The 17,224-nt window shown below is 23.3% G+C and overlaps 1 protein-coding gene across 1 annotated transcript; it reads right to left on the reverse strand.

The window, feature by feature from the left end:
- Positions 1-5,903: 5,903 nt before the first annotated feature.
- On the reverse strand, positions 5,904-15,945 carry LOC111629835 (neuroligin-3-like). The gene is made up of 2 exons (XM_023373745.1): positions 15,316-15,945; positions 5,904-5,931 (listed from the first exon to the last, which is right to left on the reverse strand). The coding sequence occupies exons 1-2, from the start codon at positions 15,734-15,736 to the stop codon at positions 5,912-5,914; spliced, it is 441 nt and encodes a 146-aa protein (XP_023229513.1). The 5' UTR covers positions 15,737-15,945; the 3' UTR covers positions 5,904-5,911.
- Between the last annotated feature and the right edge of the window lie 1,279 nt (positions 15,946-17,224).

Here is a 17,224-nt window from a genome sequence, read left to right on the forward strand (position 1 = left end):
TTTATTCTATAAGAAGTGTTTACCAGATTAAATTTTTAATAATATTACGCCTTGTATTTATAATAAAATCGATTAACAGTGATATTATTACTCTTATTTAAAAAAATATTCTCTTAAAACTTTAATTACAATTTCATATTTAAGTATTTAAAAATTTTAATAATTTTAAAATATTTACATAGTAAAAAGTAAATTATAATTATGTATAAAGTATAATTTACAACGTAAATATTATTTTAAAAAATTATAATTAATTTTTTGAAGTATTTTAAATAAATCGAAGAAAATATAATTAAAATTTAATGAATTATTTATAAAATTAAAAACCCAATAAAATTTTATAAATAAGATAATTTCCTCAAATTTCGTTATTTATCAAAACTCTTGTAAAAAATTCATTTAAATTTAATTTGAATTTTAAAAAAAATTGATTTGATTAATATGAACAATACACGACATTTTCAATAAAATATAATATTACAGAAAATACAAAGAGTAAATTTGACATTTAAGTATGTAAATCCTCTATATTTAATATTAACATTATAACTAAAACGATAATTTACACTACATACCAATAAATACAATCATTTATCAACGTAACACTTCATCATTGTCACTATTGTTAATAACTATGCAAAAATAGAAGAGCATTTTTTTTTTAACAATTAGCCCTAGGTTTATTTGTTTAATAATTTAAATATATTTACATTTTAATTACAAATCATATTATAATTCTTCTGAAATTAATTTAGTTTATTTAATTATCATAAAATAAAATATCTTAAACTTTTATAAAGTAATTATGCATTACAATACTTCTTCGCTGTTTACGATAACATTTAAATACAGAAAATAAAATCTTACACTTCATTATNTTTAATTCGAAGGTTAAATATTCCTTTAAGTTCAATTATTTTTTCGATTAAATAATGCATAAAATAAAATATTTACAAAGTAATTTATTAAAGATTAAGCAATTATTTTAAAATATTCTTTTATTAGCATATTTTATATTACTTTTAACGGACTTAAGTTTAATAATTGCGTAATTTTAAATAATGAAACAAATTTATTTCATATTTTAAAATAAATTATTTTTAAACTATTTTATTCATTTGTTGAAAAATGTTACTGTTAAATAATAAAAAACCAAAATAGTTTTAAAAAAATACAAAAATTACACTTAAAAACACTGTTTATAAGCACAGAACAAATTCATAAGGTACTTTATATTATAGTTTATCATTTAATTATCTTCTAGACATTATAAATTAATCAAAATCAATGTTGTTCTTTTTCTTAATACGAATAAAAATTTAAAAAATTGAATAATTCTAATTGAATATTATATAAAAATGCAATATTATTTTATATAATATGAATTATGAGAATTACAATATCTTGAGTAAGTAGAAATAGTAATATTAGTTATTTTATGATTTACTTTCTGTTAATAAACTATGATTTCGATTAATAGCTCAGGGGTATTCTGACTTCTTCCTAAACTTAGGAATTCGATGATTAAGATGAGCATACTAGAAACTTCACGAAAATTGTTGACATTTCCTCTTGATGTAGTTGATTGTGATATTGCTTGTTCTAGTTAATTAAAGCAAGAAGAAGAAAAAGAAAGATTCGAACTCAGAATTAAAATGAACCATCCGAGACATATTGTCCCATTGGATTAAGACCTATCTTCATTTAAGATTGGGAAGTACATAATAATAAAAATTAATTTTTAATTTAAAATTAGAACATTAACACAATATAACTTCAAGGTCTATTGAAATCTATATAATATAGGGCCTATTGAATTTAAATAAAAAATTTTCAGTAATAAAAATATTTTACTTCATATAACATTCTTGAGTGTCCAAAAACGATAAATCCTAACGAAAAATTGTGTGTAAAATCCATTTGAAGGTCTGATTCGGGAGAATCTCATTTTAAATGACCCATTAAGTCTTCAAGTTCGCGTGACTTGGAACTGGATTAGATGCCAAAAATTATAGATTTCTGTTCTAACTCCAGGTTTTCTTGTTTCATTAATATTAATAATGAAATAATCTTTATTTTAAAAGCTAAAATAAAATTCTCACTTATATTACAAAAGAAACTAATAAATCAAGCAAAATAAATATAATAGTTTTATCATTTTATATAAAATTTTATTAATTAATTATCAATACATTTTTAAGTACAATTATTTAAATAAATTTTAAATAAGTCATAGGTAAATTCGAATAATTTCTTTATATGGAATTTTTGCTAGTAGCTATGTTTACTAGTTTAATGTATTGAATGTAGTATGAAGACGTTTTTCTTTATCCATAAAAGCTCAAAACTGTAAAGTTATAACAAAAGACAACCGTAAATCCACGAAAAATCTTTTTCCAGAATTTCTGTAAATATCTTTTATTCTATAAGAAGTGTTTACCAGATTAAATTTTTAATAATATTACGCCTTGTATTTATAATAAAATCGATTAACAGTGATATTATTACTCTTATTTAAAAAAATATTCTCTTAAAACTTTAATTACAATTTCATATTTAAGTATTTAAAAATTTTAATAATTTTAAAATATTTACATAGTAAAAAGTAAATTATAATTATGTATAAAGTATAATTTACAACGTAAATATTATTTTAAAAAATTATAATTAATTTTTTGAAGTATTTTAAATAAATCGAAGAAAATATAATTAAAATTTAATGAATTATTTATAAAATTAAAAACCCAATAAAATTTTATAAATAAGATAATTTCCTCAAATTTCGTTATTTATCAAAACTCTTGTAAAAAATTCATTTAAATTTAATTTGAATTTTAAAAAAAATTGATTTGATTAATATGAACAATACACGACATTTTCAATAAAATATAATATTACAGAAAATACAAAGAGTAAATTTGACATTTAAGTATGTAAATCCTCTATATTTAATATTAACATTATAACTAAAACGATAATTTACACTACATACCAATAAATACAATCATTTATCAACGTAACACTTCATCATTGTCACTATTGTTAATAACTATGCAAAAATAGAAGAGCATTTTTTTTTTAACAATTAGCCCTAGGTTTATTTGTTTAATAATTTAAATATATTTACATTTTAATTACAAATCATATTATAATTCTTCTGAAATTAATTTAGTTTATTTAATTATCATAAAATAAAATATCTTAAACTTTTATAAAGTAATTATGCATTACAATACTTCTTCGCTGTTTACGATAACATTTAAATACAGAAAATAAAATCTTACACTTCATTATNTGCCTTATATTTACAGGGTGGCTACTTAAATATTTTAAATTAATTTACATATATTTAATACGACAATCTTTGTCATAAATTCGGTAAAGGAGAATAATCTTAAAAATTAGATATTATAGTGTTTCAATCCTTTTTGACATATATGTATCGGGTTTTCTAGTATTGTTGTAATGTCAGAGAAATGTTGTTTCTCTAAGACTATTGCTATAAACTTCTTAACTGAACGCTTAAATTTGATAATTTATTAAAGAGAATATTGCTAAATAAAGGCATTCTTATTGTCTCCAATTTTGTTTTTATTCTCCTCTGATAGACAGTGACAATTGAAGTATATTATGACAATTTACATATATTTAATATGACAATTATAATTTAAAACATTTAAACAATTTTTTTTTCATTTATATAAAAACCAAATTCTGTTTTTTATGTATTTTAATTACACAAAAAAGTTTTGTTTCAGTTTGATAATTAAGAATGAAGATTAAAGCCGATTATCTTGAGTTATATTGTTCATAATTAAAACTTAGTTTTTATTTTTGTTAACAAACCTCAGACTTTAATTAATGGAAGAAATCAATGCAATTTCATGTTTTATTTATTTTTTTAATAAAATACAGCATAAGTAAAACAAATCGTCGCCAGAAATAATTTTGTAGACAGAAATTTGAAACTGAACTCATAATGAAAACGTAAGTAATTAATAAACGAACAGGATCCTACTAAACAATTTTTATAAGTTAAAAAAAATTATAATAAATTCCTCTTAAAAAAATCTCAAAAAAATATTTTCAGAGGATTAACGAAGTCAATTTTAAAATTTTATTTGCTCACTAGATTTTTGTTGAACGACATCAGACTGTTTAATGAAGTTAAAGAGCAAAGTTAAATTCAAAATATGCCTGTAAAATATCAAATTATTTATCAAAAAATTCACGTGTTTTTAAACAGTTTATTTTGCATGAAGATAAAATCATACATAAATATTTCCTGGTTATTCGAAGTAAGTTTAATATAAATTCCATTCTATAATATTTTATGAAATAAACTATAAAATATATAGAAACATTGACAAATATTTTAATTTTCTTTTTTTACAAATTCAGCCAAGTTTATTTAGAATTTTTCATCGAGTAAATAAATTTAGTATTCATTTCAAATGTGATTATAAACTTTATAGTATACTTTAAATGAAGACTTTGGAAGCTCTATAATTCACTTATACTTTCTTCTAAGTAAATTCAAAAGTATAGAAAGTACTAAACCAAATATCTAATTTTAAATCTATAACAATTTACAAGCAAGTAAACTATAGTAAAGAAATTTTTTTTAACTTCATTCTTTTAATATTTATCGTTTGTAAAACAAGATTATAAATGAGTATTATTTTTATGTACGTAAGACAATAAAACACTCAGAATAAAGTTATTTTATTTGAATCATAAAGTGAGAAGGAAAATTTTCTCTTGTAATATTGTAGTATTCCTGTCTTTTGGTGCGTGGTTAACAGCTTACAAGACGAATCCAAGATCAGTATGTTCCTTTAGCAGACAAATCCACCAAATTGTTGCCTGCTGTGTTGAAGATAATGTAGTAGAATATATTTCCTGCTTCCAAAAAGAAAAAAAAAAAAAAAAAAAAAAAGAAAATTTCCCTATTTTTTTTTTCTTCCACGTTTCACTTCAATTCTTTTATGTAAAAATCAATATCGTTATTGATTTCATATATGATATATATAATTAAAAGTAATGAAGCGTTAAAGTAATTAAAGTAAGCGATAAATGCACAAATCTGTGAGTAGATGCGTATTTATTTGTTCTCTGGTAGATTAAGTTTAAAACTTGGCATCAGACACCGTGAAAATTTTAAATTGCAATAAGTTTATTAATATAAATATTATATACGAAGCTTTAAATAACAGACTTGACATACACATNTGATGTAATTTGTTAAAAATTAATTTATTCAAATATTTACGTTTTGAAATAAAAAAAATGAAAACGATAAAGTAGGAATAATAGAAAAAAGATTCTTCCGAATAAATAGTAGTAGGAGTAAAGATATATTACTGGAATGATCGATAAAAGGTAGCTTTGACTGTTATGAATAGCTTACAGATCCTGACGGTTAGAGGTCGTAACAGGATGGTCTTAGGAGAACCTAAATACCATCTATAACTTAGGTGAAAAGCAAAGGGGATCGTTGACAGTCACTTTACTCTTGTATCTGGATGAGATTGTTTCTTTCGGGTGCAGTATGTATAGATGGCATCAATCAGGAGAAGAAGAGGATATTTAATCTTTTTTCTCCTCTAGCAGGACAAATTGATTAGTGAGTGATTATCTATTTTTGTTGTTGTAGAGGCACGCAACCTTTAGCCTTTAGAAAGGCGTTAGCTAGTGCGAGCCGTAGCACCTGTGCTGTTGATAACAAATAGAAAGAGTATAGAGCGTAAACAAAAGAAAAATCCGTGTTGTCTAATTCTAGTATCTTGACAAGATCTGCAAAGTTTGGCGACCATCCAATAAATTCTTCTTCAATATTAAATATATCGAATAACGACGCATCTGCATTTCTTTTCATTGCTTTATGTTTTCTTTATATGATCCGGAAAATTCACTCTTTCCGGCATCCTTCTACGTATTATAAAAGAAATAAATCAAATAAGAAAATTAAAAGTTATGTAAATTTTTAAGACAGAAAAGAATTTTAAAATAATAAAAAATACACTATTTTTTTACATCATATACTTTTATAAATGAATTAATTATGTTAATAAATATTTACATATCATACAAATAAGTCAAGTTCTTATATCCTTGTTTAACTTTCTATTCGTGTAAAGTCGACTTTTCCAGATGGAAATATATTGCTTGTTCAGCTTTGTTGTATGAAGCTTACCAAAAAAATATAAGTAATTAGATTTGGAATAATGAATGATTTAATTAAATTTATGGCAAACTTTACCTGAATAATTTTGCAATTTTTTTTACGAATTATTTGATTTTACACTCCACAGAATTAATATAGAATTAACTATATTTTATTTGTAAATAATTTTTAAATATTTTAAAAATTTTAATAACTTTTTTGTGAATTTTTATAATATTTGTAAAGTTTTACAAAGTTTATTATTAATAAAAAAAAATATGTTGTCATCTGTTATTCATTCTGATTCACTATCTTGACTGAAATTATGTACAGTTTATATTCTAATTAAATGATTATTTTTTATATTGTTATTTTATGTTTTACTATATATTTGTATGAGATTAGTTTATTGTTTCTTGTGTAGGGGTGTCAGTTATTATCTTAGTGACATCCTCTATATAAAGTAGATAAATGAATATGTATATAGCTAGTGTTCTGTGGTGGATTTCACTGTTCTTATTACTAATAAACTGTATCACAAGATCTTATTTTTAATTTTGGTAAATGTCGATAACAGTTTTAATTAATAATATATAAAATACAAAATGAATTAACTACTGTATTAAGAATTAAATTATATATACTAGTATATTTACAGTAATGAATAAATATCACTTAATATCTTAACACATAATTCAAATTCCTCGTTATCTATAGATTAAATTACTTAGATACACCAATAACATTGAACAATAAAATTTTAAATTATCTTTAGAAAATAAGTAAAATTAATTGTTAATCGGTAATGGTGACTTTAATAATGATTTATAAACGTTATTGTTGTGTGTTGTTAGATTAGATATCCAGTTCCTAGATTAGAAGATCTAGTTCCTAGTTGTATATAAATCACTATTAAAGTCAGCATTTTCGATGTTAGTTTGGTTTACAAGTTTATCAAAAATTATTTATAATTAATTATGCTATTATTAAAATAATTTATTTTTGTGGCTATTTATTCCTTTTAAAGATTTTGAAAATTTAAAGTTTACATTGCTCTTTGGCGCATTGTTAATGCTAAGATAACTGAATTATTATTATATAAAAATTCAAAATTTGGTTATTGTATAGAAGATTAAAATAAATTATATTCACTTGTAATGAAATTACTTTCTTTTAATAATTAATTTATTTATGAATCCTTTTCTAAATTTTATAAAATTCGAATAAATGATTGAATTCCACGCAAAATACACACGAACTTTTGACATTTAAATATAATGTAATCACTTTATTATTTTTATCTAATGTAGACAATAAGAGAATTTACTGATATTTATTATCGGAAATGTCATTTGGAAACGAAATAAACAGCAGCTTTATCATATTTTCGTCTCATTTATCAATTTCTTCGTGACCTATAAAATATGTGGTCATAAACATGACTAGTCAACTAGGTGAATTGTTAAAGAGCCGAATGATTTGTAACATGAACCGAAAAATTATAATGTAACTATTACGAAAATTAGTGTATTATGCTTATTCAAAAGAAACTAATTATCATTTAAACTTTAATACTGTATGACAATTTATAAAATTTATATCAAGATTATTCTGAAATTAGTTACTTTATCTTATTTAATTAAACAATGTAAAATGTAAGTCATGTGGTACGTGCGTAATTGGGTGTATTATATAACTTTGATTATCTTTTAGTAGTTTTCTCTTTAACAGTTATGTACAACTACATAAATGTCGAATGTGTAATATATATAAATTCGTATTTTCACATATATAAAAATATTAAATCATTTCTGTCTCTTGCCCATTGACTTAAAGTGAAAATTGTAATAACATAACTATCTTACACTTAAACTTCTATTATTTTCATACAGGGATTGAGTTTAAATCTTAACAATGATCCAATTAAAAATATTTCGTTATCATAACATAAAGATTTATAAAGCTAATTATTTTTTTAGATTTCTTGTACAATTTTCATAAAAATATTTTATTTATTCTAACGTCGTTATTCGTTCCTTATGCAATTTTGCTGACTGTTGTTGATCAGACTTATATGTAATTATCCATATCCTGGCAGAAACTTCAGGCAGTTAGAGAGCTTGTAGTGTGCTGAAAGGAGTTTGATAAAAAAAAAAATAATCCAATCGATTGTATGTAGACTTTTTGTATGTATAGTATATTGAAAATAGTGCAATATAAAAAAAATAATAAAATAATGAAGAAACTCAATCTGTGCTTCATTAAAATCTTGCATTTTAAAGTGAAATAGTATAATTTAAAATAAACATTTTAAATTAAAAGTAATACTAGCTTTTAATTTAATTTTGCTCATATAAATTAATTTAAAATAAATCTTTAACTGATATAAATCTAAATTGAAGATTTCAGTCAATATATTCTAATAACTAACCTTCAGTACTGTCCAAAATTTGTTTTTAAAATATTTTCTCAAACAATTACTGTAAGAAAATTCACTTAGTAGCGAAAATAAATTTCGTTAGTAAGTGATAGAAAAATAAGATAAGATTAAAGCTTGTAACCATAACACCAGATAAAATTTGGCAAGGGATTCGAGTTCTTTTTTATCGATGTTTTTTCGCAATTGCATAAAAACTCTACCGCAGTTTCGCATGACTATGAAATGCAGTAGATCTATTGTATAATATTGTATCGAACACTGAAGATAGATGAGTAGAGCCCAGGTGTATCCCTGAAAATGTCGATACACTAATGTGTTCACCGATACTTTTATAGATATTCAATGCCGTATTGGCACCAGCATCGTTTGTCATTCTTAAATCGTTCTTTCTTCCATATCCAACGTTCACATCACTCTCCGGAGCTTTTACTATGCATTTTACTATTCCGTATCTCAAATGAGTTTATCACTTCAAAGCTTAAATGTTTTTATAATATAGAAACTTTTCAGTATATAAACGATTGTTTTTGCATATTTTTAAAATATACTATATAGTGTTTTTACAGATCAAGATATTTTTACAATATAATACAAAAAAAAACTGTGCGAGCTAAAAGCAAGTTTCTTAAATTTTTATTAAAATTTTAATTATAGTTAATTATATATACTGACGGTTATTTAAAAGTTTATTAAGTAATTATATTTATTACAAAATTTGAAGAAAATTANTTATTATATTGAAAGTGTCATTAATACATAAATAAATTATAAAAGAAAAAAATATATTCTTTTACACCTTATAATAATTCAAAATCGCATAATATAATAATAATAACAATAATAATAATATTTTCAAAATTTAAAAATATATTAGAATAAGTTAAAAAATAAAAAAATTTAACTTTAATTTCACATTCAATTTATAGTTTATTCGTCACTTTAAAATAAATATTTATAAAAAATAAAATAAACTGACGAATAAATTATAAATTGGATGTGAAATTAAAGTCAAATTTCTATTTCCCAACTTTAAATTTTTAAAAAATTTTTTTATATAGTCTATAAAATTATATATTTTAAAATTTTTCTATTTTGAAATTATTGTTATCATCATTTATATTTTTTCAGAAGTTTGCTCTAATTTTTTATTAAAGAATTTATAAAAGAAAATAAAAAACTTTTAAAATTACTGTCAACTTTTTTTCGTTTAATATAAATTGTTGTAGCTGTATGCTCAGATAATCTTTGTTAAAATTGAATTATTAAAGTCATAAAAACTGACATCTCTGTTTACTTATTTACTAAAAAAGAATCTTTTTATTCTCTTGAATCTGTTTTTCATTTGTGGTTATCTGATGCTCTTTAATCACAAAAAAATATTTTAAATTACTATAGCATTAAGTTTCCATTTAAGTTTCTTAAAATTATTCTAGAATCTATGAATATTTAATTAATATATACGATTTTTGTTTTTTTTTTTTAATTCTTAACAAACTTTTATAAAATATCTAACAACAATCCATTTAATTATGTTAATGTATAATTATTGTTGATAAAATCTGTAAAATTATTACTTTATCACCTTACTTAGATGTGATGAAATACCTTAAACGCATGGATTAAGAACAATGAAGAATTACACCCATATATTTTGTGTATTAAAAATAATGTTTAATAAAGAAAGAAATAAGTAAAAAATATAATTCCTGTCTAATTTATATAGAAAAAAAAACATGTTTGTATAGAAATGTATGCATTAAAAAGAATATTATGCTCAGATATTTCCATAATACTTCATTACGTAGATCCACCGTATTATGGTAGTAGATATATTTTCTAACTTTATCCCGAATACTTTCAGTCTAGGGACAAAGCTGGTATATTTTACAGAACATGCAATAAAAGATCTATTCTATGTTCTGTCTGAAGCCATTCTACCAATTCGATAGCTTTGGCTAGCAGCTTTAAAAAGCTGCGGGCATCAAATGGATCAGAAGATTCAACATAGAAGAAAAGACATAAAAAGACGATCTAAGCATTACTACGATCTAAATCAAATGTATGAAAATAATACTTTGTCTCAGATGTAACTTTAGAGATCAGTTTTTGATGAAAAGTTTTGTTTGATTTCCTTAATAACGTCACGGGTGAGGTGATATATAATATCGGACTTGATCCATTGTTAGCCTCTTTAAAAAAGTAAAATACTCATATATTTTGAACTTAGTTCTATTCCCTAAGGCGCTTTTAAGTAAATATATTGAAAATGCTACTCTGAGCTTATTGCAAGTAGTTACTAAGCACTGTTTTGCTCAAGTTGTTTCGGTGCAAATATCGTAGTACAAGTACTGAAGGGTGAAAACAGTTGGCTTTGAGACAAATAAAAGCAAAAAATATTCTTTCCCTTTTCCCAAAAGAATGAAAAACTATTTTTACCCAAAAGAACAAGCAATATTCTTCTTAGGGAAAAAATATTGTTTATTTTTTTCAGTCAAAAAAGTTTATACCTTTGTTCTAAATTATACTTTTCTTTTCAAAAGCTAACCCTCTTTGTATTTCTATATTTTTTCCCCTGAAACAGACAGTTTCTGTCCAATTAAAATCCGAATATTCTGTAATAAAAACAAGAAACCTGTAATAACATATCATCATATTGTAGTAACTAAAACCAAGAATTTTTTTTCTGACGCCCATGATATTCTGTTCAGTAAAACTACTTTTTGTAAACGTTTTTGGAAGAAAAAAACCGAATAAATAAATAAAATACTTTGCATTTACAATCTGATTTTATCCATGGGATTCTCTAACCTGTCTTGGGTCATACTGTAATGCAATATATTTATGCTACTGGTTAGTTTTATTTATTTATTTTAATATAAGCATCCACAAAAATTCTAAAATATAGTCTTATTCTATGCATAAATCAGTAATACTTATACGCTTATAATTGTATAATTTTTTTTTAAACTTATTAAGAAATTAAGCTAAAATATGATCCAAATATACAATTTTGTTCATCTCAGCAACACGCAAAATATAAATTTACGAAAATATTTCATGTTTATTTAACTTCAGAATAAACAATTTATAAAATTATAATTAAAAACACTTAAGATTTAAAATAATATATTACAGTATTCGAAACGATATTTAAATGAAATCAATAATTTAGGTTGAATGTAGACATTTTTGTTAAAACGCTTCTAAAATTAAATCTTATAAATTATTACTTGACAGAAGATATTTTCAATATCGATAGAATATTTGAAAAAGAATATAATTTATCAAAATAGTAACTTCATTACATACAATTTATTTCTGATAAGTAAACTATTTTTAAATTATAGTTTGCAAAGAATAAGAAAATCAGTAATAAACTGAAATTGAATAAAGTGAATTGATGAATCTATTCAATTTATTTTAAATATTTTTTCTGTAGATTATAATAAATTTACAAAACCTTTAAATAATNTTAAAATCTTGCATTTTAAAGTGAAATAGTATAATTTAAAATAAACATTTTAAATTAAAAGTAATACTAGCTTTTAATTTAATTTTGCTCATATAAATTAATTTAAAATAAATCTTTAACTGATATAAATCTAAATTGAAGATTTCAGTCAATATATTCTAATAACTAACCTTCAGTACTGTCCAAAATTTGTTTTTAAAATATTTTCTCAAACAATTACTGTAAGAAAATTCACTTAGTAGCGAAAATAAATTTCGTTAGTAAGTGATAGAAAAATAAGATAAGATTAAAGCTTGTAACCATAACACCAGATAAAATTTGGCAAGGGATTCGAGTTCTTTTTTATCGATGTTTTTTCGCAATTGCATAAAAACTCTACCGCAGTTTCGCATGACTATGAAATGCAGTAGATCTATTGTATAATATTGTATCGAACACTGAAGATAGATGAGTAGAGCCCAGGTGTATCCCTGAAAATGTCGATACACTAATGTGTTCACCGATACTTTTATAGATATTCAATGCCGTATTGGCACCAGCATCGTTTGTCATTCTTAAATCGTTCTTTCTTCCATATCCAACGTTCACATCACTCTCCGGAGCTTTTACTATGCATTTTACTATTCCGTATCTCAAATGAGTTTATCACTTCAAAGCTTAAATGTTTTTATAATATAGAAACTTTTCAGTATATAAACGATTGTTTTTGCATATTTTTAAAATATACTATATAGTGTTTTTACAGATCCTACTGTATTAGGAATTAAATTATATATACTAGTATATTTACAGTAATGAATAAATATTACTTAATATCTTAACACATAATTCAAATTCCTCGTTATCTATAGATTAAATTACTTAGATACACCAATAACATTGAACAATAAAATTTTAAATTATCTTTAGAAAATAAGTAAAATTAATTGTTAATCGGTAATGGTGACTTTAATAATGATTTATAAACGTTATTGTTGTGTGTTGTTAGATTAGATATCCAGTTCCTAGATTAGAAGATCTAGTTCCTAGTTGTATATAAATCACTATTAAAGTCAGCATTTTCGATGTTAGTTTGGTTTACAAGTTTATCAAAAATTATTTATAATTAATTATGCTATTATTAAAATAATTTATTTTTGTGGCTATTTATTCCTTTTAAAGATTTTGAAAATTTAAAGTTTACATTGCTCTTTGGCGCATTGTTAATGCTAAGATAACTGAATTATTATTATATAAAAATTCAAAATTTGGTTATTGTATAGAAGATTAAAATAAATTATATTCACTTGTAATGAAATTACTTTCTTTTAATAATTAATTTATTTATGAATCCTTTTCTAAATTTTATAAAATTCGAATAAATGATTGAATTCCACGCAAAATACACACGAACTTTTGACATTTAAATATAATGTAATCACTTTATTATTTTTATCTAATGTAGACAATAAGAGAATTTACTGATATTTATTATCGGAAATGTCATTTGGAAACGAAATAAACAGCAGCTTTATCATATTTTCGTCTCATTTATCAATTTCTTCGTGACCTATAAAATATGTGGTCATAAACATGACTAGTCAACTAGGTGAATTGTTAAAGAGCCGAATGATTTGTAACATGAACCGAAAAATTATAATGTAACTATTACGAAAATTAGTGTATTATGCTTATTCAAAAGAAACTAATTATCATTTAAACTTTAATACTGTATGACAATTTATAAAATTTATATCAAGATTATTCTGAAATTAGTTACTTTATCTTATTTAATTAAACAATGTAAAATGTAAGTCATGTGGTACGTGCGTAATTGGGTGTATTATATAACTTTGATTATCTTTTAGTAGTTTTCTCTTTAACAGTTATGTACAACTACATAAATGTCGAATGTGTAATATATATAAATTCGTATTTTCACATATATAAAAATATTAAATCATTTCTGTCTCTTGCCCATTGAATTAAAGTGAAAATTGTAATAACATAACTATCTTACACTTAAACTTCTATTATTTTCATACAGGGATTGAGTTTAAATCTTAACAATGATCCAATTAAAAATATTTCGTTATCATAACATAAAGATTTATAAAGCTAATAATTTTTTAAAATTCCTTGTACAATTTTCATAAAAATATAAAACAGAATAAGAAAATATAAATTTTTAATAAGATATGTAATAAGTAGTTTCCTACTAATCCTATATAAACTTATGTCGACTTACTAACATACACTCTAAGATAGTTGTGCTTCTTCTATCATGTAGAAAAAAGTCTCATTCCACTGCTAGAAAATTATTTAAGTGAATATCTATTCAACAAAAAAAAATATTCTTATAATATAACTTTAAAAATTTCTTTTCCGTTTTAGTTTCCAACCTTCAGAAATACATAACAATTTATTGAGTTCAACATTTCCTATCGGATGTTACTTTGGGATTCTGCAATAAAGTTAAATTTGTGAATTCTATACTTTTTACCTGAAGATGTATTCCATGAAATATATCTAAAACGATGAATAAAAATTTAAACATCATTCAGTATAATTGGTGCATTGTAACATATTTTATACATCTATTGTTGGATGAAAATTAATGTCGCATACTCAATTCTGATATTCTTATAAAGTGAAAATAGTCTTAGAAAAAAAAACAATAGGATTTTTGCCTTATAAATTTCAATTGATTCTAAGTCTAGTCTCTATAGAATTGTCTTAATACACATTGTTCAAATCATGATAAACATTAATTTAATATTTCTTGTTTCGAAACTGGATGAACAATAATATCAGAACTAAAATATTTTACTTGTTATGTATATGCAAACAAAAAACAATTATAATTTCTGTACAACACACATACACACGCATTAACAATATACAATTTAATTACTCTAATTTAAAAAAAAAAAAAATTTCTGAAGTCATATATGATAAGAAATCCCACTAACGCGCGACATTGAAACACGTTTTTCTACTTTATTATATATTTTTTGCTATGTTTAAGTAGCTAAAATTAAATCACAAAAATTCATTTCATATTTCAACAATAGCAAGCATTTAATACATTGAACATTGTCCTCTTATATTTTTTCACGAGAAAAATATCATCTTTTTTGTGTTTTTTTTCATACCATATTTATTTTTAAAAGCCGTAATAAGTATTGCTTATATTCAATAAATAAATTTGAATACTACAGCGAATATTCACAAAGAAAAGTACTGTACAGTACTTACCATTCGCGGGCGTGTAAATATTCAGATAAAGACAATCCTCACTTTGATTACGAAGAAAAGGCAAAAGTTTCTTAAGATATTCCAATCTTCCGGCGGGCATTCTTTTTAACGCTTCTGTTTCGTTCTTGATATCGGGTAATTTCTGAGGACACACGGGACCGAAATCATCAGCTGTCCTGACCCCCCTCCAATGAGGTGGTGTAACTGGATGCATGAAACGAAGCGACCCAACAGGGGCACTAGCGTAAGGTACACCTAAAAACACCTCCACAGGTTGCAAATGACGATTAGGTAAAGTAACCACGTGGCCACGAACAGCTCCGTATTTTGTTGTAACTACTCGTGACAACACTTTTCGACTATCGGCCGGTGATGTTACGATAGCAGTTATAATTAAAGCGTACACAGTTAAACACTTCATATTTAAGCCGTAATAAAGGTCTTAATTTAAGGTCATATAAACAAAACTTTCCTTATATTCCGTTTGATAAGAGACATGATGCTTTGTTTGCCAGCTACGACTTAATTCCTCCGTCACTCCTCGTGCCACTGACGTTCACTCAGGAATTCGATCGCACTCCTTTCTTAACGCATGCGCTATTCCCAATAATCGTATACGTCACTTTTACGCTGTTGGAAAATATCCAATAAAATTTTTTTCCTCTTAACATCATATAGTCAATATCAAGAACTCATTTAAAAGTATAAAATTAGAGAAAAAAAATCATAAATTCTAATAATAAAAATTAATAAGTACTTCTATAATAATTTCTGATCAATATTTTCACAATACTACTTAATAATAATGTATTCCATATTATAAATATTATATGAAATGAGCATTTTTTCCCCTTGTTCGTGTATTTTTATTTCGATTATTCTGCGTTATATATATATTATTAAAAAAAAAATTTGAAATAATAAAGTAATGGTTTTTCTCATTTTAAAAATTACAAAATAAATATTTATTTTTATTCTCGACAAGTTAAATTCAATGAAAAGAAATTACCGAACCGAAGAGAATTTATTTACAAGAATTTGAAAATTCAATTATGATGTATATAATTGTAAATGTAAATTATTAAATGTAGATAAACACGGTTGTCGCAAGGCCATTTTTGATATAAATCTACGAAAGTCATTATCGATAAATTTTATTCCTTATTTCATAATAATGTTTTATCTAGTGACTTGCATTATATCGAATTGTTACAGTAAAAATAGATTTTTTTTTATCAGTACAATATGCTTAATCATAATAATGATTAATTATGTAATTAATCAATCAAAGGTATAAAATACTATATTATTATAAAAATAGAATTAAAGTATAATAAGTGGTTATAAAGAAAAATAAATAAATGTTTTATAGATAATTATAACTTGAATAACACTTTAAAATCTTTAAAACTGGATTAATTATAACAGAATTTACTCTTTATCAATAACAGTTTGCTACTTGTATGTATAAATCATTTAGTGTAACATAAAATTTTACCAATTTATCTCAACAAATAAAAAGAATGAAATAAATAAACAGCAAAACATGTACTTTAGTGTACAAACCACATGTCTGACCAAACCAACAAACAAAGACCCAGATAGAAAAAGTATGTTTGGCCCCAAGTGGGATCAAACCTACATCTTTCTAAACCCCAAGGCCAAACTTTTTTATTTTATTTTTTTTTATCTTAAGTCTTTGTATTCCTATAGACAAACATACAGTTTTATACTTATTGATGCTATTTTTACATTAAATATAAAGTCATTCATATTATAAGTCTTTATTGACTACAAAGAATTACTAAAAAAGTTTATATTAATTAATCCATTTAACAATTATTATTCTATTAAAATGCAAAATTAATTAAGATTTATNTACAAAATTTGAAGAAAATTAATGTCAATA

This window comes from Centruroides sculpturatus, unplaced genomic scaffold (genome assembly GCF_000671375.1).
Source record: "Centruroides sculpturatus isolate CEXI.00-Female unplaced genomic scaffold, Cexi_2.0 scaffold637, whole genome shotgun sequence".
Taxonomy (NCBI): Eukaryota; Metazoa; Arthropoda; class Arachnida; order Scorpiones; family Buthidae; genus Centruroides; species Centruroides sculpturatus.

Excerpts from the sequence above, each read along its gene's own strand:
- LOC111629835 (XM_023373745.1), bottom strand. The coding sequence starts at position 15,736 with ATGAAGTGTTTAACTGTGTACGCTTTAATTATAACTGCTATCGTAACA. Across the intron at positions 5,932-15,315 it reads TATTTACACGCCCGCGAATG|AAGGATGCCGGAAAGAGTGA; the intron begins GTAAGTACTGTA and ends TATAATACGTAG.